This window comes from Malurus melanocephalus, unplaced genomic scaffold, assembly GCF_030028575.1.
Source record: "Malurus melanocephalus ecotype Western Australia unplaced genomic scaffold, MMel_1.1 scaffold_146, whole genome shotgun sequence".
Classification (NCBI taxonomy): Eukaryota; Metazoa; Chordata; class Aves; order Passeriformes; family Maluridae; genus Malurus; species Malurus melanocephalus.
In genome coordinates this window covers 1,078,382-1,104,940 of record NW_026623378.1, presented here as the reverse complement: position 1 = coordinate 1,104,940, position 26,559 = coordinate 1,078,382, and the positions used below count along the sequence as shown (strand labels likewise).

Here is a 26,559-nt window from a genome sequence, read left to right as displayed (position 1 = left end):
TATCCTAGAAATTAATGGACAGTGTTGTCTTAATATAAAATTATTGCTGTGGGGTTGACAAGTAGCAAGTGCTCTCTTAATGTTAAGCTTTATTTGTTGATTTTGACTAAAACCCAGTAAAAGAATGCCTGAGTTTGTTTTGCTTCCCTTATTTTGAAACAATGCATTTCTTTGTTGAAAATCTTCCCTGAAAGTTTGAATGCTTTGGCCCCAAACTATTTACTGCTAGTTTATGACTATGTTTAAAGCATTAATTGCAGATATGTTATTTTTGCATGTGTTCTATGATTGCTCTTTTCTTTTTGTTTTTCTTTTCTTGGCCTGCATGTTTGCTACTACAGGAACCTGCTTGGGAAATGAATGGCAACAGAGCAACCTTCAGCCCTCTAACTAACACGGCGACTGGGCCTATGGGTAGTGGTTTAGCAACCAATGGAACCTTTTCAGGCTACCTCAACCAGCAAGAGATCAGCTTTTCAAATAGCTCTTCCTACCTAAAGACTACCACAGTTAGATCTTCCATGTCCTCTCAGTCTGTGACTCCTGACATTTCACCTGCCAAGAGCACTCTAGGTTCCAAAGCCAGCCCTGCTTTGGCGGGTGGCAGTAGCCCTGCACAGCAGCTGAGCCCTGCGAGGCAGTATAACAACCCCATTGGCCTTTACTCGGCAGAGACCCTGAGGGAAATGGCTGAGATGCATAAATTGAGTCTCAACCGAAGGGCTTCGGAAGGTGGACTTCCTAGAGGGTAGGTAACATGGTAATAACRTCTTTGATTATTTCAGTAAGTAATGAATTTGCTGATCAGTGAATGTAATGGTACTTACCCTGTCGTGCATTTGTCTGGCAATCAGGATTAAGGTCTGGATCAATCATTACATTTTGCAGTAGSCCCCAAAACATAGCCACACTGCCATTAAAGAGCAACTCCTGGTCTTTGGTATCTGAAATGCAGCATTGTTTGGCAATAGTCAGCAGAGCTTGAGSGGGAACAGTAGGATGAAGGAACTGTGATCATCTCAGGGTTGTGGCACTCAGGAGTTCTGACTAATGCATGGAGTCTCAGAGAACCAAGTATTGCTGCCAGACTCCAGGGCAGCTGCWGTAAACCACATCTGATCTTTGGTACTTCACTAAAGAGAAATGTCTTGGACCAGCAAATCTGACATACTTGGCCCCTGGAGTGTCCTRCTGTAATTCCTGCCCTACTATATTGGCTTTCCTGTGCAAAATGAGTCAGAACTGCAATATTTTGAATCCTCTGCTTTGAAGACTGTCTTGCATCTGCTAGCTTTAATGTTACTTTGCTGTAACAGGGAATGTTCTCCAGATACTGCCCACATAATTTGATCCCATGCTGTCAAGGTTTTCCATATTACTGTATTGCAGAGCAGCAGTTTTATCAGTAGGTTTGTGAAGGGAGGAACTTGGACTACAGTACGTGAGAAAAAGCAGTGAGAATCAGGTTTTCCTAATTTTTCTTCCTTCATATATAAATTGACAAATCTGTTTTTTTTTAGTTTGTTCATTTGTGTTTTGGGTTTGGTTTTGTTTTTTTTTTATGAAGATAAATGTCTTTTTCTGAATATGGGGAAGAGTGTATTTTCTACACTAGGGACTTTGYCATATAAGGGAATCCAGAAAATTCTGACAATCCACTCAAGGTCTGATAGCAAATACATATCCTTRAGTACTTTATATCCCTTTGCAGAAGCTCTTTGCAGAAGTAAAACTGAGAGATTTTAAGTTGAAGCAACGTAGGGATATTTTATCCTATTAAAAGAGCATCTACACCTGTTCCAGATGATTCAAGCACTTTCAGATGATTCAATGCAACGCTCTTGAGCACTTGGCATTAATAGTCCTAATTAACTTATCTGAAAAAATTCTATCCTCCTTTCTCATGCTGGATAATGAAGTAAAGCAAATACTGTTTGAAACAAAATCATTTCAGTTAGTAAGCAAGATCAGCAAAACAAACCTCAGAACACTTCTCTCTTAATTTGCAGTTTCCTGAAGAATACCAGTTCTTGTCTTATTTCAACATGCAGAGTTTCCTGGGAGTATATATTGCTATCATTTTCCCTACTATGTTCATAACCCTCCTTAACACTTGCAGGAGTGAGGGTGATTGAGCTGAATTTTGGATGGSTCAGCATTATTACTTTTTGTTATCAGAATTACAACACACCTGCATCCATCACTCACCAAAGTCAATGTGAGCCTTTCTAATTCAGTTTGAAATTTTAGGGAATTGCTGTCTATCTGCCTTTACCATCTGTAACACYGATGAACAAGCAAGAAAATAAAAACACCTTTATCCTGCAGCCCAGGAACATTCTGAAAAGATGAARGAGCTCAGAAGCACTAAATCAACGTGTCTTCTCAGCTAACTTCTCTGAGATTTAGAGAACTCYACATCTCTGTTGGCATGCAGAGAAAAATCAGAGTTCAACAGTGCTGTCATTCCTGCTCCCACTTGACTGTTATCCATGAAGTAAGAAGCATCTTGCCTCCTGCTCTGTGGAGAAAAACATGAAACCTGTAACTGCCTTGGGACTTGGTGCCATTCATGATAATCTCAATCTCACAGTGGATCTGTGTGAAAAGAACGCACAAGGAAAGCACTGTGAGCGCTGCAAAATCAGCTGTGGCCTTTGTTATGAACATTCTTAGCATATAAGACAATATGATTGTGATACTGTGGTGCTCCAAAACTGAATTCACTGTGCATTCACAAACATGCACTTAGCTGTAGGGTAAAAGTTGTGAGAAAGTTCAAGATCAAGGGAGTGATCTTAAGGTATGTTTCAGTTCCATCCTTTTCRCCAAATGATTTTGGCATAATTGTGTGAATTGCTGTTACAGGTTTAGCCAAACCCTTTTGAAAAACCTATCAAGATTATTGAAATTATTTCCTTGATCTGTGAAGAATAACAAAGCATCTGATTCTCTGATAGATTTTACATTAGAGATTTATCATTTTGGCCCGAGGTGAAAAATAAGATAGCCTGTTAGGAGTGTGGAACGTGATGTGCTGAAAGCTCTGGGGAGTATTAATAAATATGAACAGTGAGTCATAGTTTGTAACATGTGCATCTTTTTCATTCCAGTGTAAGTTATTTTTCACATTGTAGGTCAAGGGCAATAAATACCTGTCCCAAAGTCTGTGCCAGGTGGTTTGGGTTACTGGCTTCTTACTGTGTGACCTCTGTGAGCAGCAAGCTGGATGTTCAGACATGCCCCTATATAGAATCAAACTAAAATAATGTGTAGCTCTGAACTGGGAGGAATTTTCTCATCACATACCAAACATAAGGAGAAGCAAAGCTTTACTGTTTTTGAAGGAAGCTATAGGAGCCTCTCCACATCTCAAAAATCTTTACTGAGAGATGACTGTTGAGCTGTTCTTAGTGTGTGCACGTAATGTTTCTTTTCTTTGAACATACTTTCATATTCCTCTAATTTAGGTATTTTTAGGGGTTTGGTAAAAAACCTCTAAAATATTATTTTATATGTAAGGTAGATGCCTGGATGAAACAGAAAATTATACCAGTACACTTAGTTTCATTGTAAATGAATGCCCAGCTGTCCTGCATACACCTAAAATGGATATGGGATCACTGATGTGCTTACAGGCTGCAGCTTGTTCCTAATATATCTCTRTAGTTCCTGTAACAGACTGATATGTTTGGCTTAACATAGGGTTTATAAAACTACAAGAATATTTTCAAATCYGAGAGTGTGACCAGTAGCTGCAAAGGGTGATCTGTGATTGCTTTACCATGGAAATGCAGGAATGCAAAGCTTTTACTACAGCTTTTTCCTTATTAGAGTGCTTTTGATCATGAAAAAAACTGTTGGATGAGCCCAGGCAAAAGGATTGTACGTAGGAATAAGCAGTAATATCAAAGGTTCAGTAAGGAAAAAGCAGGAGGAGCCAAATCCTCTTGGAGTGTCACTCTTAACAGTATAACTTTGCTGTCCAGTATTTTGTATCAGTCCCAGATACAGAAATGTCACAGCAGCAAGTTGGAAGGCTCATTGCCCCCTTCTGTCAACAGCATTCCATGCAGCCAAGTAAGAAGAAAAGTATATCAACTGACCCTGGMTCTCTTCCTCTTTATTTTACACAAAATATGATTCAGTGGTTTTCAACCAAGAAAAGAGCAAAATGTGAGGGTTCTAAGCTTTGAAAAAAAAWAAGTTAAAATAAACGTTATAGCCCATCACTGCTATTTGTGCAACCACCMTAAAGAGTTATTAGGAAGAACACCCTGGTTCAGACTGAGCACACTCTGCACTCCCAGCTTTAGCCTGTGTTACTCTGCTTTGGATTTACTGTGCAAGCATGGTCAAGACTTTATGCAGTGAAGCAGGAATGGAGAATGAACATACCTTTTTTTTTTCATACTGTATACATACCAGATGGAGTAAAATATCCTGATATGGGTATCCCGAAAAACATAAAATGCATGGCTTGCTTCATTCCGTGTAGAATAAATTCAGAATTACTATTCTGAAGTTAATTGGTTTACACCACTCTTGGCATAATGTAGGTACAGTCATATCTAGGGCAATACCTTGGCATGTAGAAAGGCATTTTGCTTAGTTTTAGATTTAAAACATCTACCAATATATTCTTTGGATCTTCTCCAGCATATAAAAGACCTAAAATTCAGTTTTGCAAAACCAGCTCTGAGGGTGGCCGGAGGAGAACAGACTTCRTCCCTGAATATTCAGTATCTGAGAGAAAAATATAGTCTCTACCACACATTTGCTATTTTCAGATGTGAATACACTCTGCAAATACTTCTTTCTTTCCTCTGCTCTCTCATCCCCTCCATTTGGTAGTAGTATTTTTAAGGATGCGCAGCAATAAAATCATGTTCAAGGGTCAGCCAAAATGCCATGGTACCCCACTAAGTCCTAGTGGATCAACTGTAATCCCTGCATTTTTTCCCATCTTAATCATGTTGGGGTTTTCAGGCATACATTTACTTTTTGTTCTTATTTGTAGATGGTCTGAGGAGAGCTGTGGTAATCTTTGGTAAATACCTCTTGCCCTTTGCAGTCTACAAACTATTGACTTTTTCTGTGTGGTTGTTTTTGATGTTGTTTGTTCTCTTTCTCTTCTTCTAGGTGATAACCAACACYGCTGCCAAGTTAGTATCACTTCTGTGTAGTGCCAGATGTTTGTGTGATGCTGTATGTGTGAAGATGTGTTTTCTGGGGTAGCATGATCCCCTGTGCTCCTGCTGTGTCTGCTTGCCAGTGCAAGTATTTTTTGAAACGTGCTTGGCGTGGCGGGGGGCCTGTGCTGCCCCTGCTGGCTGGCAGTGCTCCCACTTGGCGTTTCTTGGTGATGCTCCAGTGCTGCCAATGGAGCTGTCACCTCAGCTTGCTCAGCTCTTCTGAAAGCTCTCAGGTTTTGCTTCTACAGGCAGGTTTAAGTCCTCTTAAATGTTTAAGTCATCTTCATGCCTTCACAGTTTGAGCATTATCGGAGCCTTTTTTGGTGTATTATTAGTAAAACATTTCTAGTTTCAACATTAAATTAATTTCCAAAGTCTGCTAAAATTCAAATTTAGGTTTGAATGAGATACTGGTATCAGAAAAAAAATCTACAAAGTGATTTCCAGTGATAAATCTATTGCCCAAAAAAGAAATAACTATTGATTTGAAAATGTGGTTGATCTGTGTTATTTAGGAGAGTTCACAGAGTCCTCAGTTTTAATCTTTTGTTTTTGAAGGGCAGAGGATTTTCTCTAAACTCTCAGTTTTTGCCTCTGAACTGAATGTGCATACATTGCTGGAGATTGCATTAAACTGAGTATAGAATAAAAAAATTCTAATTGTAAATGTCAAATTCAAACTGCCAATACAAAGTTTGAAGTAGTAGAATACATAAAGTTGAAATAGTATTTAATGCATATAATTTACACTGATCTGGCATTCTCTGTTGATTTCAATGAGGTGTTGGTGTGATGATGTAAATCCTTTGGAGTGAAAATCCCTCACCAATTTACATTGATAATTATTCTGATAGGATTGTCTTAGAAAGCAGAAGTCACATTATTCGGGTGTTTGTAATCTTMCTTGCTTTGGGATTTATTTTTCCTGATCCTTTTCTGGTTTAGGAGAAAGATTCCAGTCATTTTGCAAACTCTGCCACTTGGTCCCAGAGCCGAGCACCCCTAAMAAGCACTAATATTTTCCAGAGTTKGCAGTTCAAAATCTTTACTTTTTGYCTGTTAGCTTTATGGGAATCCTGCTAACTTCAGTGGACATTTTGCCTTGGTATGTRTAATGTGACTAAAACCTCTTGAAAGACATCACTGAAACTGTTTAAATACCACAAGTGAAAGCCCAAATGACTCCTGCTGCTACCATGAGGGAAGTTTACGATGTTCTGACATTAGTAGCTTTGATTTCTGTAACTGACTGTGGAAACCAATTGCTTAGAATGTTATTCTTTAAAGGTGGCATATTTAACCTTTGTCCTTTCCTTCACACAATTTTCTCAGATCTTGGGTTTAGYATCTCTGCAATACTTCCAATAGTGTGAAAGAAAACAAAACTAAATTAAATATCTTGAGGACTGATGTGTTTGTAATTAGCATGGGATTGTTTAGGGTATTACAAAGAAAAGAGATAGTGTTCTTGAAGTCAGGCATGTGCATGCTCAGTACAGCATCCTGCACGTCCCTGCACATTACCCCTCCACAGATGATGTCAGTGTAATTACAGGATTGATGAATAATTAACRAAGATGTATTTTAAATGGGAGAATATCTCGTTAAAAAGATAGTTTTTGCTTTTTGAATGCATAATGCAGCTTCCCARTTCCCTCCCTTAAAATGTTGACATYGCAACTGAAGGCTGTGGCTGTAACGCAGCATGTGCACCTGTGTGTCTGTTCCTTGAGCATGTGGCTCGATGTTCTATCAAGGATTTGGAATGATATGTGACTGTATCTCTCTCTGCCCATCGGTCAGGGCATCCCACCAARCAAAAGGCTGAAAATATAGCAGAGCCCACCTCTGGCTGGCTTCAGAGGTGGCACAGCACCTGTGAGAATCTGCAGATAATTAAGTTAGATGGCTGCCAGCCTTGCCTGATTTTTCCTTTTCCTTCATGCTGGGTTGAGAGTTCAGTTTTAACTCTCACCCTCTGGGGCTGCCCATGGTAAACAGGCACACTGCTGTGTGTGAAAAGAGAAAAAACTTAGTATTAGCCAGTAAACTTACCGTCTAATATCTTAAACTGAAAAGGAAAATTGTTCCAGTCAAACAGGATTAAATTTCTTCTGCAGGGGGATACAAACATTTCCAACTTTTGGGTTCAGTTCTAAATGAAACATTTATAAAATAACCATTATTTCTCAAAGGACAGAATTCCCAGTTTTTTCCAGTTTGGTGAGTGTATGGAATCTCTCCTGCTGGCATCTGCCTGCTGCTAGAGATTCACCTGATCTGCCAGAGGCTGAAGAAGACCAGCGACTTCAGTGGCTGACAGTTGAGGTTCAGCTTGTTCCTTGGAGCWCTGGGCAGTGCTCAGTGCTAGCTCTAGGACTAGAACTGTGTACAGCTCAGCCCTACAAGAAAACCAGCTGCTCTTTGGCTGCAGTCTGACATCAAACTGGCTCATTCTGGTGTAATGGCAGCTTCAGGTAACATGTGTTTGGGACTCTATCAAATATAAAATCCTTCCTCAGAAATGGAGTCACTGGAAACTAAGGCAGCAACTCTTCCAGCTGCAGTTGTCCTGTTGGTTGCAATATAGGATATTTTGATCTGGGACTGAGCATTCATCATGCTGTAGYAGCACTTCAGTGTGGCTGTACAGAGATTTTGGGAGGAAAGCCGTGAAGATTAAAAGGCACAAGTACTAAATTTCACTGTGATTAATAATCCTGACAGAAGGTAATAAAATAGACAACCTGATATCTGTTCACTCCACTGCACTTTCTAGACCTTTATAAGACYCTTCTGAAAACATGAATGGATGAAGGAAAAGAGTGGGAATTCTTTGCAGTGTGTATGTAAATCCCATGGGCATGCATATATACATGTGCATGTTTGTATACCCTTAGATGTATATATGCATGTACAAAGAACTTTTAATATACAGAAGTATCACATAAATACTTAGGTATTTTTCATTTTGTACTTAGGTATGATGTTTTAATACAATGACAGCTATTTCACCTTTTTTTCCTTTTTACRTATTGTAAGCCATCCATCAGCACAGCCATCTTTTAGTTGTGCGTTGGTACTTACGTTGTCTGCTCTTCTCTGATAAGAAGCTTTGGTGGTGAGATGCCATGAACAGACATTCACATCCCTGTCTTGGTGGTGCTTCCCTCACTTAACTCTCACGCCTCTCTCCTTTCTTGCCCTCCTTTCCCTGTGGAACCTCACTCTTGCATAACCCAGCACGGACTTCACGGAGCGTTTCAACCCCAATGTCCTGAAGGACTCTGCYCTGTCTACACACAAACCCATTGAGGTGAAGGGCCTTGGCGGCAAGGCTACCATAATTCATGCCCAGTATAACACCCCGATCAGCATGTATTCCCAGGATGCTATCATGGATGCAATTGCAGGCCAGGCACAAGCCCAGGGTGGAGAATTCGCTGGGTAAGGTTATTTCCTTCTGTGGAATGCTCTTTCTCTGCATGATACTCGTAACATTCCTACCTGCATGCCACATTTGTCCTTCCAGGGCTCTTTTTCCTGGCATATATTACACATAAAAATATATATCAATCCTAGACGGCGTTCAAAAGAATGTCCATGTTTTGAAGTTAAAAGGGCAGGTAGCTAGAAAATCATAGCATTGTTCATTGTTGGAAGGGACCTTAAAGATCATCTAGTTCCAACCCCCCTGCCATGGTCAGGGATATTTTAATCTAACCTCGCTTTTTTGGTATTCCTCCTRGAGCTGGTAAACCCTGCAAAAATCCATCTAATGTTCTATATATTCTGTATATATTTTATTATAATGTATATATAATAGTGTTCTGCCATTGGATGGCTTTTCATTTCTGATGACCATGATTTATAATAGCATTATTTTATGCATAGCTCAGAAAGGACAGAAGAGGAYGGTGGAATTTTTATTGAGATGTGAAGAATGCAAAATTTTTATTTGGCACTGGCTACTGGTTTATTTTTCGGAGTATTTTCCCTGTTCTTAGTTTACATAAATGTGTTTTATGCATATCCTTTAGACTATGGCAAAATCCATTGACCTTTAGTAACTCTGCTTTTCCAATGCACGTTTCTAGAAATCTTACCTAATTAACATCCAAAGTTGTAATAACTTAACTGAAGTTATTTGTGCAATGAATGTAGCCAGGTTTCTCTCCTACTGGGTGTCTTTCTACCCAAAATAGAGCTTGTCTTCYTTTCATATAACACCAAAACACAGGTAAAGCAACATAGAAACTTTAACRYAGTTTCTTTTCCAGATGTTAGCCTCAGGCTTATTAAAAATGAGGATAGTTTAAGTATTTGCTTGTGCTTTCTTTTACTGTCCATTTCCCTCTCTTTTTTTTTTATAACAATTTTTCTTTTCCACTGACTTTTTGCACCAATATTGTTGTTCATCCCAGCTCTCCTTCATGGTGGATCACAAGCAGTATCTTTAGTTGTTTTTGGCCATGACTTGGTGTGTCTCCACAGGTGTTGAGTGGACTCATATTTCCAATCAGTCAAGTACAAAGAAAGTTCCTTTAAGTTCTTTAAAAAGGTTTACAACCTTCATAGGCATGGATTATATAAGACATTTTATGATACATTGGAGCTTTCTACTAAATGCTGTGGTATTATATGATGTAAATAGTAATGTTTAAGAGGTTTACCTATTTAAATGATCAAGTGATTTAAAAGTTAGTGCTGAATACATGGGTCCTTTTCATCTTATAAATTTCCTTTAATTTCCTCTGTGATATTCTGAACTTTAATTTGTAGTGGAAACCAAGATGTTCTTTAGCTTGCTTAATCAATCAAATCTGAGMTAAAATTATGCTTAATGCAGAAATACTTGTATAAGAAGTTTTTAATATAAAAGCAGACTAAATTCTGATTAATGCAGTGCTGATTCATTTTGTCTCAATTATCAGCCTATAGTTTKGTCTCAGTTCTTAAATAATAATCTCTGTGCTTTTCATTTGTCCACAAATCTATATAATGGTAAGCACACTCAGACTGCACGTCTAAAGGGCAGATGGTAGTTGGAAACACTGTTTACTTATTTTGTCAATGATGAAGGWCAGACAGRCTTAAGAATTYGTTTTCTAGTCTGACCATTTGAAATCAGTACTGTAACTTCATGAGATCAGAGTCAGGCTCTTGTCACTTAGAAAATAAGCCACGCTTTTGGGATCACCATGGAAAACAGAAAGGGAAGAACAGAATTATTCATACTGCAATTACTCAGACTCCATGCTGAAACTTTGAGGTGGAAAATTTTTAGTGACCTGGCTTTAGATCTTTTCCTACTCTGTTTTTTGTTTTGTTTTGTTTTGTTTTGTTTTAATTGATCTTACTAAACCAAGAACTAAGAGTTAGTTGACTGCAGTAAAACCATATGGACAGTCCATTATGAGTACATTCCTGTCAAAGCACTTCTAAACTCCATTATGCAGTTTTAGCCAAATTCCCAAGTTGTATAARGACATAAATCCAGCACCTTTATCAGGAATAAGATCTGACAGTTAACGTAGCAGAATCAATAATGTGATTGTACCAACTACAGTCTTGTGTGTCCTCTACAATAAGTCAACTTGGCTGATTATTTGCCAGTCTGCATGAACTTTCGTTTGTTGGTTTGTGGGGTTTTCACCTCTCAGAACTTTTTTTAAATAGCTGGGATTAGCCTAATATCTGATGTCATAATATCTTGTATGTCTACAGGGGTAGAATGCTACAGAGTTCTTAAGTTTTTACTTAATATCTACTTAAATTAAATCTAAATAATGACTCCCGAGAATGATTCACATAGTAAACCATAGTTTACAATGAACTCCGGAAAAATAAAATTCCATTGCCACTTATTCAAGACAGGTTTGTCTTTAAAGCTTGTTTTAATGTTAAAATGCGTGACTTAGATGATGATGTGAAAAGGAAAATAATTTTTATTGACTCTTACCAAAATACCTTRGGCTCCAGTATGAAAACCCCCAACAGCTCTAATCCACCTGGGAAGAATTTTTTTTCAGTAGCATCCATTTAAAGTAATATGCTTAAAGATGCATGATATTTCTGCACATCCACACCCAGATGGAAAGAAATTAAATTACAAAGAGGTATAACAGAGGTATTAACATGGTTATGTACATCTTTAGGCTGTCTGTAAGAATCAACTGTCACATTTAGGCTTACAAAATGCTCATAATCAGCAATGCACTCTATTTTACACTTCCATGCTGAGTGGCTCATATGTCCTAGTTACTCATCCACAATATAATTATGATTTTATAAAAAGAAAAAGGCCTGTTGAATTAAAGACAAAGTTGGAAATACTCCAATRTATTGCATTAATTTAGTTCCATTTATATGAGCATGTTTTACTCTGCTGGGGAGGTTAATTCACCAAGCTCCATTTCCTGCCTTAATCATCTACCATAAGGATATTAATATATCATATTAATGCTGCACATCTCTACTGTGAAATTTGTGGTCCAGCCTCCAGCTCTGGGTTTTTAACAATACTTGAGTTAATGGCATATCTATACATAACCTTGTGCATTGGTCATAATATAAGAAGAAAACATTTCAGCTAGAGGATTTAAGCAGAGGAATTTGAACTGTTGGTGGCTTGCACACTGTAGTTTGTGGTTAAAATCAGCAGCACTGTCTATGCAGTGGTTTATTATCCAGCTTAAGCTGGGAAATTTGCTGTCMCATTCAGCAGGTTTTTAAGCTTCCACAAGATTAAAAAGTCAGTGTGGGAGTATAAAGTTACCTGTTGGCCCAAATCAGGCAGTCACTTCTGGCAGTAATGCAGGGCCAGGTTCTGGGCCTGAAGCACCCTCAAGTGCCTCTGGGGACATGAAAACGGTCCCCTTTTGGGGGACATTAACAAGACCCTTTACAGTGACAAAACGTTCAGCATGGCCAGGTGTCAGAAGCAGCAGCAGAACAGTCTGGAGGGTGTTGCTGACTTGCTGTTGGTATTACGGAGAATCTCTTTTCCATGAGAAGATTATTTCTGCATGGAGGCAGCAGAGGGCAGAACTCACTAGTTCGCTTTCTTGCCTCAGCARGCCATTCAGCCATGTGAGGGGCCAGAAGGGAAGGACTACTGCTCTCTGTCCCATCTTCCATCTAAAGAAGGCTRTGGCACCACTTTGTCCACTGGTGCACACAGGAGCAACATTAATGGAAGCCACTGATGTCACACCTTCCCCAAAATAAATGTCTGCATTACGCCTTCTGTACCTGCTAGTGTTTGGATATTGTTAAGGATTGTGGTCTAGGAAACATGAGCTTAAAAAGGAGCTGGAAATTGCTTCTTCCTCCTACAGGCCATCTTTCACACAGGGAGATTTTTTTACATAAATTTGATGTTTTRTGGCAGAGCTTGAACTGAAGAGTCAAGTTTTTCTCTACATCCACCTTTGTAAGCTGTGCTCCATCCCGCAACTGATTGCACTGAAACACACAWAGAAAATTAACTGTGGTTTGTACTTTGGTGGGCCCTCAAGAAAATGAGAAATTTGCGTGTATTGGACTTATGAAGAACATAAATATGTGCTCTGATGTACAGATTCATCAAACCAGTGTATATTGCACAGTGCTGAAGGTGTGTTTCAGCTGGGAAATGCTGATCTTTAAAGCACTACCTGGCAACATTTTTCACCACTCTGTGTAAGATGTCAGATGTACTTCCTRGCTTTTTCATGATTCTTCTCAGGATTTCAAATCACAGACCCAACCTCTCTGYAGATTTTCTCTGCACAGTGGTATCCTGGAGAGCACTAACTTTGAGCCTGAACCAAGGAAGGAACTGTTCAACCAAATGGCCCTTAACTTTTAACAGAACTGTTTCTCAGTTTTCATGAAGTTGATCTCGCTGCCTGCAAAGCTCTATATGGAATAGCATAAAGCTGTCACAATAAATCACTTGTTTCAGAAATAGACTTTGTATTTAGAGCAGCCATGGACCCCAGTTGCTCCAAGCACACGTCATCCCCTCAGTGTATATTTCTGCAGCTCTGTGAATGTTAATTCTGCTATGCAGAAGTTATTTTCACTGGGGAAAAAAAAAAAAAAAAAGGGGGGGGGGGAAAAAAAGCTATTAAGTTACTAAGTCTGTTTCTAGCCTGCATCATAAATCAAAGAGAGATTACCTCACTTGTGCTACAGACCTTTGTAGCTTTGATTTTAGGTGTGCTCAACTGAATATATCCCTTTCCTAGGTGATTAAATATGTTGTAAGACCTTCAGATATACTCTGTCATTAAAGATTTCAGATACTACTTACATATGCAAGTTTTGAGTACAAGTCTAGACTTCTTGTGCTTCACATGTTTAGTAGACAATGAAACCAGACTTATAGCAGATGGAAGTTTAACTCTGTTTGAAAAAGAGTCATCCCCAGAAAAAGCTATTTTTATAGTGAAATATGGTTTTTATTTCTAATTGCAACCTTAAGGTACACTGGCCCAACACAATAATTTAAAGATATAACATAAAATAGTATCAACATCGAGTTATTATCACCACACGTCATTCTAACCAGCTTGTGTGCCTGCATTGGCAGAGGAATCACAAACAGGTATTTCCAAGCAGATTTGAATGATAACAGGCCCTTTCAGGGATAGAATGAGCCATAATATAAAATTGATCCATGTATCTTTTTAAAAAGGGATCATTTCAAAGCCATGTTGGGGATGGCCGGGTGAGAAACTGAGACCAGAGAGCTGCTTCCAACATTTCYCTTTCTGAATTGCAGTACCCTCCCTATTAAGGATCCTCACGTAGACAGTGCCTCTCCTGTGTATCAGGCTGTGCTTAAAACTCAGAGCAAGCCTGAGGATGAGAGCGAGGACTGGAGCCGCCGCTCTGCCAACCTGCAGTCCAAGTCCTTCCGCATCCTTGCCCAGATGACTGGAACTGAGTACAGTAAGTTGAATGACAAAACATTCCCCCAACCTTGATTTTAGATTCATGCCTTTCTTTATTGCCCTGGTATTGGCCCCTCATAGTAAGGGAAGACTCACATCCAGGCTCATGTAGTTGTCAGTGAGGGTGAAGATCCTGCGTGTAACTTGAGGGAACTCAGCAATCAAAGTGAGCAATCTCACCTTACACTTTCTCTATGAAGAAAATTCTGTGATCTGCCAAGGGTCTCACGATCCAAGTATAATAGACTGCACAGTAAACAAGCATTTGGGACCCCATAGTTATTCCTACTTGCAAATAAGTCTCTGCAGGGCAAGCTTTGGGTTTCCTGCAGCCTAGACATATAGAGCTGCCCATTCTTTAGACAAAAATGATAAACAAGTCATGCCTCCTGTAAYAGTCTTTTATAGAAGTGACTTCTGGAGGTTAAAAAAAAAAACAAACATGGATCACCATTTGTACAGAATCTATGGTTCTATCAGCCCTGTTATCTAAAACTAGAGCTGATATGAATGCCACAGAGCTTTAACTTTGTTGCTTGTTGCCTATGGAGATGTTTTTATGGATGTTTTTATGTTTTACCACCTGGTACTAAGCTCACAGTTGGTTTCTGATCTAGAGAGAAGGAAGGTCAGGGCCTTTTCCYGTATCAGGGAAAAGTATTTAGTATTTTCTTCTTCCATTACTCTGCTGCTGCTGCCTCTCCTGCTTTCATACAAAAAAGCAGGAGCTCTCTGTAGAATCATTGCCTGCAGCTGTGAAACTTTGCTAATAATGAATGGGAAAGGAGTTGTAATAGCTATTTGCTCCAAATGTCCTCCTTCCTGTCCCTAGGGAATCACTCCTCTTCATAATGTTCTTACAAATTCCACTGCTGCAAAGTCAGTGTGAATGCACCTTTAGCTTTTGATAAGTTTCTAACGAATTTATARTGTCATAAAGCCAATTCCTTCCTTTCTGTTTTTGAACTGAAACATTTTTTTCTACAGTGCAAGATCCAGATGAAGAAGCCCTGAGGAGGTCAAGGTAGGCAACCCCCTGTGAAAAATACAGCTTTCTTCTTCCTAATAACCCAATAATGTTTTAAAATGGCATTAATATGAACTTCTTTTATCATATTTTTGTCCTAAAATATTCTAATACATTTACTTAAAAATCACTAAAATTAAAACGCTATCATTGAGAGGCATTTGAATRAGAAGGATAACAAATTARCATGTTTTTAGGAAAAATGRTGCAAAATTCCTGAATTKTATGTTCAAATCTGAACACTCTCTRTTCATGCAACTTTCCTGTACTTTGCTGGGTGTGTGAATGCAATGAGTTCCAAGCCCTGTGTAACTACTTGATTGTGCAAGTGGATTAAAAAATATAATGTTGTGATAGCACTGAAATTYGTGAGCAATTTATTTGGATGACCCTCTGATTGACTTTTGATTCTTCTTAAATGATACAGTAAAGGARTTATTTCCATGCATACCCATAATCATTAGCTTATGTTTTGTTTGGAATAAATATGACCTAAATTTGTAGAATATGGAAGCACAGGACTGCTTTTGCTAATGGATAAATGTATTTGTTTCATATGATGCATCAAAAACATTGAAAAGGTGGATATGTTTGGAGGTATAATATGGAATTAAAGATTTATYRTCATCCTGCATAGCCAGGAAATAGATGTATTAAAGATTCTTATGTTGAGCTTAAAAACTGCAGTTGAATCAGGAGCATCCTGCATGCAAGCCTTACTTTCTCTTTGCATACTTCAAATCCCTGTTTCACATTAGCTGCTCTAAGCTGCCAGCTGAGTTTCTGATGTGTTTGGTACTCAATCCACCTCCTCTTCTTTTTCTTTTTCTATTTTATTTTTAATTGTCATGTGGCCTCTTTAAAGGTTCTGAACTTTTGATCACAGTGTAGGTTGCAAATGTTGAATCAGTGAGAAAGGTATCTGCTATCTTCCCTGTGAGAATACAAGAATGCTTTCAGTTGGTGTTTGCTATAAACCTTCCGCTGCAGTTCACCCAAGTTCATGGCTGGCTGCCCGAACATCAGACTTGATACTATAGCCCTCAGGGCTTTATTTCTTCCCTCAAATGTGCAAGCCTAATTCTCATTACATGTATTGTGCATTATCTGTTTTGATGTAATAGCACATGTCCAAATCCTTATTATGATGGGATTTAAAGCATTGTGCTGAACTTAACTATGCCCCATTCAAATCTGAGAGTAATATTTTGTTTTAGAATAATATTCTTTCTAGGTGCAGGCTGTGGCTTTGGGAAATACTAGATATTGGAAACTTTACATGGATTTCGATATGTTGACAATAATTATCTGTTAGCACATCRACATATATAAATTGCACATTCTGTCTAGTGTAACTCCAAGTACATGAGTGTATACACCATGCAGCTTTTAGGTATCACTGTGTTACCAGGCTTTTTTCCCCAAGGACAGTTGTGGTTAYGTTTAGGCACAGCTGAGCAGGTTTAAGGTATGCATTGATGGCAGAGGCATAAGGGAGCATGTATAAATAGTTACACAGGTGCAGTGCAACTGCTGTGAGTTTTGGTGCTAGGAATGAAATGGGATCTCCTTCCTACCMCACTGACTTTGATACCCACCTCAAACATTGCACACCCTCCATCCATGGCTGTGGCCTCAGGCAGGCTGGGAGCGATCTCTCTCTGGTGCTTTCTCTTGTCTCCTCAGTGTAGCCAGCAGGAGTTGCACAGATTGGTGATCAAGTATCTTCCAAACWCTCCTGAGTGGGGGGAGGAAAGATGTAGCTTATTTTTGGCAGAACTGTTTTACATAAAAATAGTTGCTTTTGGATTGCTCCTTCCAACTTCATGACATATGTTCTAAACAAAACCCATAAACTACGCAATTTTCGGGTGGCAGAATATTTCTTTTGATTAACATTAATGAGTGGGTTGCATGACTGTCCTTTGCTTATGCTTCTGCAATTTTGAAGGCACACATAAGGTATAACATCATGAGAACTTTTCTTTGCTGGTGTGGTGATTGTTATTGAATATTTTCTGGAGAGATGGGATTCATTTCAAGCCAAAGATGTTTCTGAATACCATTTCCTTGAGGAGGGCTAATATCTTGAAAACAGTAAGAGAGTTCTTAAATTACATGTCAGACCCATTGTAGCTAGTACATTCTGGTGTAGCTGAGAAAAAAAATGCCATCATGAAATTTTAGCTAGAATTACTTTTTATCTCTTAATTACCTAAAAGTATAAAAAATAGTCTGAGAAATCATACAAGATTCCTCCTTTAGGAGTGCTACTTGCATGACGCTGTGTTATTAAGAACAAAAAAATTAGAAATATCAGTGAATTTGTTGGCATTTAGTCTGTTTATTGTTTTGTGCTGTCCGCATCCTGAGAAATAAAACCAGCTCAGTCTGCTCCTATCTGTTTGGCTGGTTTCACCTCCCAAGTTCCACTGCATTAACACAATTAATTGTCTTGTGTTTTCAGTGTAAATAATGAGGAAAAAATGACCTTGTTTGCAATGACTCAAAGAAGTTTTGCAAATAATGAGAACATTTTATTTTTCATTCTGTTTAATATACTCCTCCTTGACTGTGCTCTCATCTCACATCCTTCTTCTTCCCCTTTTTATATACAAAAGCTGAATTTAAACTATAGAATGTCTAGGAAAGATTAAATCCTGAGAAATGCTGAACATGGCTCAAGCTCCCCAGTCTGCAGTCAGGGTGGGCAGGAGGTGGCCAATACTTCGCAGGGCTCTGCTTTGAAAATCCCCTCTTGTTCTGCTTTGTGACACAAATGACCAGAAATATCTAACACTAACATTCACTAATTCTGAGGAAGCTGTAGAAAAGTACTGCTGAAACCTGGGGTTGATGGTCCTTGCTGGAAGGACAGCAGGTTATATATGGGCTGACCTAGGTGCTAGAGAATGGAAAATATTTGCATTCATTTTGCACTTGTGTGAGTTAACTTTTACTGACTGCTCAGTTGTGTGAGAGGGTGGGAAAAGCCAAGAGAAACTGCTGGGAGGAAAACAATGGGATTACACTGCATTTCTAGCAAAAGCAGCCCTGTAATACCAAGCACAAGTCAAAGAAGTTATATCAAGTTACTTCTCAGAAATAAACAACTGCAAAATCTTTCACACACGGTCCAAAAAGCATCACCCAGCCTGATTTGAAAGCTGAGGAAAAAAAATCCAAATAAATTGCCATTGCCCTATTTGTAAGGCAGGGGAGTGGTAGCCATGGTCCCTAACCCCTTTCTTTCTCCCTCCTTTCTTTCTTTTGTGTATGTGTGTCTCTCTCTGTCTCTCTCTCTCTCTTTCTTCATGCCACAGGGAGAGGTTTGAAACGGAACGTAACAGCCCACGCTTTGCCAAATTGCGCAACTGGCATCACGGCCTGTCCGCGCAGCTCCTTAATGTTAAAAGCTAAAAGGCCCCAGGCAGAGGGCAAACAGCCGAGACAGAGTTACAGTAACACATTAACTCGCTGTCCTGAGTGTGTCACACATGCAAACATGTACTGCTAGGCAGTAGCGTTCTGCTGTTAGCCTGTTAGCCATTCACTGGCACCAAAAGTGAAATGATGCTACAACCCAGGTCAAGTTCTTCATGATAAAGTAGTTTAGCTTTTTTTCCTTTACTGTCTCAAACTTCAGCAAAACAACACTATTGCAGTCTCTTGACTTCAGTTCTAGAAGAAAATGAGWGGGAAATTATTGAGAGTATTTCTTTAGGAGCAACAAAAATGAGACTTTCACTGAGTTTTACTGATGTTAAGATAATGAAGTAGGAGAAAGAAAGTKGAAAAGGAAAAGTAATTGGCCTAGACTTTGCTAAATGTATAACATTCTTAGTTTGCATAGTTGAATGATGCTGTTTGAAATAAGATATTAGCAATATGGAAGTTATATTTCAATATATTATACTGGCAGAAGTAATTTACTGAAACCATTGCTGTTAAGTTTGGTRTTGGAAACTTTAATTTATCATTATATGAAAGTGAGAGATAGCTGGGGTTGCTTAGTATCTGCAGGGAAATAACATTTTGCTAGAGGTGGTTTAGGAGTGAGAAGAATATATCATACTGCTGGTGCACTGAAGCTTTTAAAAGCATCTTGTAAGTTTTAAGGAATATGTTGCCCATTCTGTATTGCTCTTGCTTTGGCTCACATTTTTTTCTGTATATAGCAGCATGCTTTATCTGAAATAAAAGGTTTCAAAACTAAAATAACTATGTGCTTATTTGACACAGTACTTTTTTTCTGTTTTAAAGCAATAACTGCTTCAACTGGTTATTGAAAGGAGAGCTTTTCTTTCCCAAATACAAAATTTGGTCAAAAAGCTTTCCATTGTTAGGTGTAATTATTATCGACCTGTAAGTTGTCTGAATTGCAATAAACCTGACAAAGCAGTTGAGTTAGGTACCTTTATCTGGTAGTAGTAATTCCAATCAAAGGAAATTTGTGCATGAGATCAGATTGAAACTATGATACTTTTTGCTGCTTCCAAATTTGCCTCATCAGTCCATACAAGAACCAAGTTCATTCAAACTCCTATTTTTTCCTGTGTTATAGAAATAAGGAAAGGCTACTGTTCATGGAGAGCTTTGCATGAATTAACCAAATATGGAAAGTGTTTATTGGGTTATCACACATATTAAAAAACAAACAAACAAACAAACAAAATTATTCAGTATTATTTAAGAGTACTTAAGCACTAATTCCTTTAAAAATGCATTTCACTTTTCTTAGGCAAATACCATAGCAATTCAGGACATACTACTTAATTCGCAACATGTATTTATTTTTTCCTCATGGGAACACAAACAGATTCTGATCACACCACCTTATTAGTACCTATGGTAAATCAGCATCACTGCATGAAATAACAGCAACGTTTTAACTTTTCCTGATTGTTGCCAAGAGCAACCTTTGGTAAACCAAGGTGGTGGTGAATTTTATTTATGTATGGGAAGTCATGATAGTATTTAAAATAGCAATGAGCAATTAAGATTTTTTAATAAACATAAAATGTACTTAAGTAGAAAATCTTCCAGTTCTAATTTTCAACCAAATTAAATGTTTTTCTGAATAAGTAGTAACAGTCTCTTCACTGTAATAACAATTGTGTATCCTTAATGTTTATAAATATAATACAAATACTACCTTTTTCCGATAGTCCTAGTGCATGTGTTATAATGAAAATGTCTTGATATAGCTCTATGTTTACACTTAATGTTATTTTGAAAGGTATTTTAAATAACAATTTTATCAGATATGAAATTAATAGAGATGTAATTAAGGAACCCTTTCCCCGTACCTCTGCTTCACTGGTTTTAATGATAAAAATTCAGTGCATATAAACCATGTAATCATATAGGGAAATAGTTTTAATCCTTTTTTCTGTAGGATACAAAATGGAATCTAACACTCTTCAAGCTTGTAGAACGTCAATTCTTTATGCAGTTACAGGGGAAAAAAGTAAGAGGAAAAAATCTTGAACATCTAGTATCTTTCAGAACTTTTCCAACATTAAAGACCTTTTGTGAAGGTGTCTTCATTAATCCTTACAGCAAGATTTTTACTACAACGTATTTCAACTGCTCAGTCCAGTTCCTTCAAAAAAAACTCACAAGTGATAGACTTTTTGTATTAAAACTGTTAGTCAAGTATTTCTATGTCATTTCTTATTTAGATCAGTAATTCCTCAACTCTTACTCCTCAAAAATCTTCCTTTATGTTGTCATGGTGATCTTCAAGTCCAGAAAATGAGTGTTATGGATCTTTTCTTGTATAAGTCTGAAGAGGCCTTGTTTTTGCTGCCCAAGGAAGCAGACTTTGTCTGCAAAGTAGAGAAATTGGCCTGGATTTTTCATTTTACTTCCTATCATTGCTAGAGTCTGTAACAGACTTAGGCCTGATTAAAAAGCATTAACAGCTTCGAAAAAAAGAGTAGCTTTGTTCCAGCAAAGGTCAAGCCTGGCCTATTATATTTTAGTACGGTCAGGCTTATCTCACTGTATGTGCCTTCTGAGTGACCAACGGCATCTTGCAGTGTTTTCTGAGCACTTGCAGAAGTCTGCTGTTTTGCATAGGAAAATCAGTCACAATTAATGACAGTGAGGCTTAAAATAGGTTCCTGATTGAAGACTCGATGAGTCATGTAATTCTTTCAAACAGCACTGATGATAGGCAGGCATAACTCTCCCATGCTCAATATATTTTGACCTGTGACTGCTCTGCTGAGCAGATGACAATGGTTGGTGACAATACTGTCTTCTAAATAACCTCCAGGCTAAAAATAAAGTAAAACACAGGATGTGGATAGTGATATGCACCCCCTGCCCTTCCCTATATTGCCAGTAAAGCGTAGTGTTATAAGCATTTAATGAAGACACAGCAAAGCTGATGCCAGTAGGAAATCAAAACCAAAAGGCCTTCCAGGTAAATCTGCTTTTCTGGTTATGGCAGAGGGACATGCTCATTTTCTGCTGTGGTACAAGGCTGTTTGATCTAAACTAACCTTTTTCCTGAATCCTGCTGCCCTGCCTTCTGCTCAAAGAGCCCCCTGACCTCGTGCAGTGCTTAGTTTGCAGCAGAGACACTGACTGCATGCAGTGTGCGCTGGTGGGAACGTGGCTGCGGCGTGGCTTTAGGAGAGCGGGTGTGAGAACTTGGCCTGTCTTCCTTTCATGCATGAAAAAACGACAAAGGAGAAAGGTTCTTGTGGCTCCTTYCCTTGCCTCCCTCTCTTTGTGCCTGCCTGCACAGGAAGGACAGTGTGTTTTTGCTAAGGAACACAGAGGTCACTTCATTGCAGTTTCTCTCTCATTATGCACAGCTGGGTGGAGTATATCTTCTATAGCAAGGAACAAGGATTTTTGGGACTACTGTATCACTTTTGAAGAGTCCAACTCTTGCATATTACAGAGCTTTCTGAAGCCTTCCATAGGGGCAGAAGAGGTGACACCAATTTTTCGTTTGTGCACTCAGGTTCCCACAAGAGCTAAGTTGATATTGTGGCTTCTTTAGCAGTGTTTACAGTGACTAGGACTACCATTATACATATCAGAAACATATACAGATCCTTACACAAATTTGAGTTTGCAAAGTTAAAAAGCCAGAATTTTGTTATGATGCATGGTATTACCAGATAATTACTTTCTTTAATCAGTTTGCCTTTAGTCAACAGCTTTCTGCAGGATACATGAAAATTAATTGACTAAAACTTACTCTCAAGCACAATAACATGCTTGTTCTATGACTCCTAATCAAAGCTATCTGACACCACCAAGACAAGCTAAGGCGTCTTGATTTCCTTCCTTAGTTGGCCAGAGTTTCCAATGATTAACATTGCTGACCTGCCCAATTGCCAAAAACCTCCCATCTGCTGCTCAGATTACCAAAATTGATACTTTTGAAAGACATGCCCTATCTTTCCCCAACATATGAAATAAAGCAGACTTCTCCAGGTAGATTTCTCACTTAAGGAACATAATAAAGAAGAATAAGCACATCAGTTTAATACTTTAGTCTTTGCTTACCTTTTAACACCTGAAGAGTGACAAAAACATAGAAATAGTGAGATAACTCAATTATCTCTATGGAATTCTGTGTGAAATCAAAAGACAAAATTGATCAAATGAAAAATCTTTCTTCTCCAAAGTAGTGCTGGAAGTTCTATGGGAAAAAAAAAAAGTTATTGAGACATCATATATCCTTTGTTTTCCAAGTCAGTTCTCTGGAAAATAAATTGATCACAGATAGTGACTATAAGGCATAGTGTATCCACTTGAATGTACCCACTTAAAGTTGAAAGAGTGAAGCTGCCAAATGCAATTAGAAAATACTTTGAAACCTTTCTCAAAATAGTTCATAGAGAAAGTAATGCATAAGCTAACAGAGCCTGTTAAAGCTGAAATTGAATTTTTTGAGTGTGGATGTACTGACTTTATGTTAGCATCTTCACCACCTCAGTCTCCTGCATGTTCCTGTCCACCATGTAACTATGCATGATCAGAAATGAACATTAATTTTTATTTCTGCTCTGCAAGCTTCAAAATTTTCATGTGCATCCTTCATTTGATGCAGGTAACCAATGCACAATGTTGCTTTTCTCTCTGACTGGCCCCTTGCATTGCCTTCAGTGCAACAAGGGAAAAGCAGTTCTAACATGCAGCAGGCTTGCCAACGATCATTGTAATTCAAAGGCACTCAGTTGAGGTCTGTGGATCATCAACCTTGCTCACAGCTTTGCTTAGGGTGAGCTGGAGCATAGCACTGGCACTGCTTCCTTTTATTCTGCTTCTAAATTGCATTAATGTCAGCAAAATTACCCTAAATACTAATAACTTCCTAATAGTTCACTTCCATGTAAGCATTTGTTGTAGCCGACCCAGACTTTTATATGATTACAAATGAGAGAGAGGGAAGGTAAGAAAATCCTTAGAGAGCTGACGAAATAAAATTGTTCTGAAAGAATGACAACTGTTCTAATTCATACCACTTAGTTATTTGATTCAGGAGCTGAACAGCACAGACACGTTGCTGTGTTTCAGGGGCAGCTTCAAACTTAGCTTAATGCCATGTAGAGGAAGTATGAATTTTCTTATCATCAATATGCAGGAATTCAAAAGTAGGTCTAAAAAACCTATCCCCTGAAAGTCAGGGGAGTTCTTGTTCTTTTCTCAGCTTCCCTGGAAAAAGAAATCATGATGTGTAAGAACACTGCAGTGAAAGGGGAATAATTTCATGGCGTACAAAAGCTAAGCTTGTTGTGCGTTGGTTTTGTCTGTAGTGGTCACAAACACAGGCTGAGAGTTTGGATCCTGTGCTCAGGTGCCTGGTGATTCCTGCACTCTACCAGTGGGGCTATGGAAAGCTCGAGGGATTCATTCCATTAAATCCAGTTGCACACTTATGGCCAAGATAGGGCATAATTATCTGAATTAATTCCCAGCTACAATTGCTACACATGCTCACAATTTTGCAGCCTTTGTTCTTATCAAAGTGATATATTTACCAATAAGATAAAATTTCAAATAGGAGTATGTATGCCAAATATCACAACGTAAACTTGGGCAAGAGTTCTCTTACTTTTCCCTGACACTGGTGCTGCTGTGTGTCCAGCTGCATTTATTCTGTGACTGTCACATTTAACAGCAAACCTGTAGATGCCACTAAAATGCATTCATAGGAGGGATTGGCTTGGATTTTACTGAGCTGTTTTGATTGAGTTCCATACTACGTGTTGAGAATGAGTTGCTGGTTGTTTTCCACAATCTGTGATAATGCTTTTCCTATTCTGTGGCACTGTCTGCACAAACCAGGATACCTTCTCTGAGAATAGTATTTCCCTGTTTTGGAAAGCAGGCATAGTAGGATATATTGCAATTGTTTTGGCGTGGGCTGCTCACATTCTTAACTACAGTGGCTGAAAAAGAGAGACCAGCTCTTCTACCCCCTCTTTGTCATCCCRAGCTGAAGTGTTAACTAAACCAGCATGATGGTCATCTTCTGTCSTCTCCAGTTAACTGCCTGTCATTTCTTTGTTTGTCTTATGGTGTCTTTGTTAAAATAACAGAAATATAGCATGGGGCAGGGGGGAGGAAAGGCAAGCAACCTCAACAGTCTTTTAGTCATTTGACCAAGGAAAAACTCCCAGCTGCAAATACAGAAAGGTAGAAATTGTCTTATTGGATCAGAACAGCAGTTAATCTAGTTCARTGTCCAGTTTTCAACAGTGTCAGCATCTCACGCTGTCAGGACAAAAAACGTTTGGAAGGCAGTTACAAAATAGTTTTCACACGACTTTACCACCAGATACCCTGTAAGAATTTCTTGTAAAGTTATTTCGTAAGTTCTACTTCTTAAAAGGAAATGTTATTTGTAGGCAAATATGCCTATATAAGTACATGTTAGGATGAAAGCTATCTGAATAGTCTGATRAAAGCTGTCTGATTAGCCCTGCAAATCCACACTATTCTACAAGAAAAACAGAATTTTTAATTTCAATAAATATAGACCCTAATATTTTGTAGGTCTGTTTCCCCTTTGAAAAAAGACTATTGTATATCTGTCAGACTGTAGAAGATGATTTCATTCTCAATACAGTAAAATACTGATAAACTGAATAGACATTTATTAAAAAGTATATAGTCTCTCATTAAAGGGTATGAGCTGGTATTTTAAATACCTCTCAGGGGTTCAGGAGAGTTTATTACAGTTCTTTGTACTGCTGTGGACTTGCTTTTAGACCATGAACAATTCTGTTAAGTTTCAGTCTCTAATTTTAGAAATAAAAAATAGACTTGCTCCATGTATAGAGAAAAAGAGAAAAAACTCAATTACAATATTTACTTCTTGTTTCATCACTGAAAGAAAGGACATAAGTTGAAGGATCATGTGGTCCCTCGGGACACCTCATGTTTGTTATGTCACCAGGTCTTCATTACAAATCATATGATTCTGTCTTAACAACATTTCAGTGGAACAGAGCAGAGCTTTTCAAGAGAGAGGGTCTGGATCCATCACTGTCTGAGGAGAAGGTAGATGGAAGGTGCACAACTACCACATTTCAGCTTGCCTGCTACATGTACATGTTTGGGAATCTTTTAACATTTGGTTCCCAAAAATAAAGTAGAATGGCAAAGTATTCCAATGTGCAGTACATATAATTCAGATTTAACATACTCATTAATTGGAAACTCTCTGAATATTCTCCAGGCTATTTTTAGGATCCAATAGTCCACACAAGCTTGGCTTGCAAATGAATTTTGCCTTCTGTTACTCAAACTATTGTAATTCTCRTTGGTGTGTGGGAGAGAAAGACTACTTCTATAATTTCACTCACTCTGCCTTTAGCACCATRTAATGTAACATATTTTTATGCTAAGAAAATGTTTCATAGTTTCCACTGTATAATATACTGTGTAACTGGGAAGACAGTATATTGCATTAATAAGTCTTGTTTGAGATATAGGTCCAGCATTTAATGAAATCTGTGGGAATTGCACTCTTCTCTCAGAGCAGTCATTGACTGAGGCCCTTCTATCAAAAGCCATTTCAGTGGGTCATAAAACAACTGCAGACCAAAAAAAAAACAAACTCCACAATAATTTTAAATTTCTCCCAGATAGCTCAAAACTATTATCCACCACTGTCAGTTATTGCTGCAGCCTGTGTAGACAGAGATACAAACAGCTTATAATATTCTGAGCCAAATTCTTTCATGTTGTGAAAGTATTGACTTTACTGAGCCTGCCCCAGGGATGTATTTGGCTCAAAAGTAAAGTTATTTCTGCATTTAGTTAGCAAAAAAATGTTTTGATTGTAAAGGCCAGAAATCCAATAGTCTGTTCCTTAAAATTYGAGTATTGCTAGTCAGAGGCACATCTGATCTTGAGC

At 38.3% G+C, this 26,559-nt stretch overlaps 1 protein-coding gene across 2 annotated transcripts in view; it reads left to right on the top strand.

The window, feature by feature from the left end:
• LDB3 (LIM domain binding 3) overlaps positions 1–26,559 on the top strand; it is a 105,821-nt gene that overhangs the window by 50,176 nt on the left and 29,086 nt on the right. Inside the window, exons 4-8 of one of the 2 annotated variants that reach the window (XM_057371410.1) lie at positions 5,143–5,165; positions 8,439–8,642; positions 13,966–14,135; positions 15,125–15,161; positions 18,488–19,341. In XM_057371410.1, the coding sequence (XP_057227393.1) occupies positions 5,143–5,165; positions 8,439–8,642; positions 13,966–14,135; positions 15,125–15,161; positions 18,488–18,584 (531 nt within the window). In that variant the 3' untranslated portion in view covers positions 18,585–19,341. Of the gene's footprint in view, positions 1–5,142; positions 5,166–8,438; positions 8,643–13,965; positions 14,136–15,124; positions 15,162–18,487; positions 19,342–26,559 lie in introns of those variants that run through there. The other variant, XM_057371409.1, reaches the window with a different exon arrangement.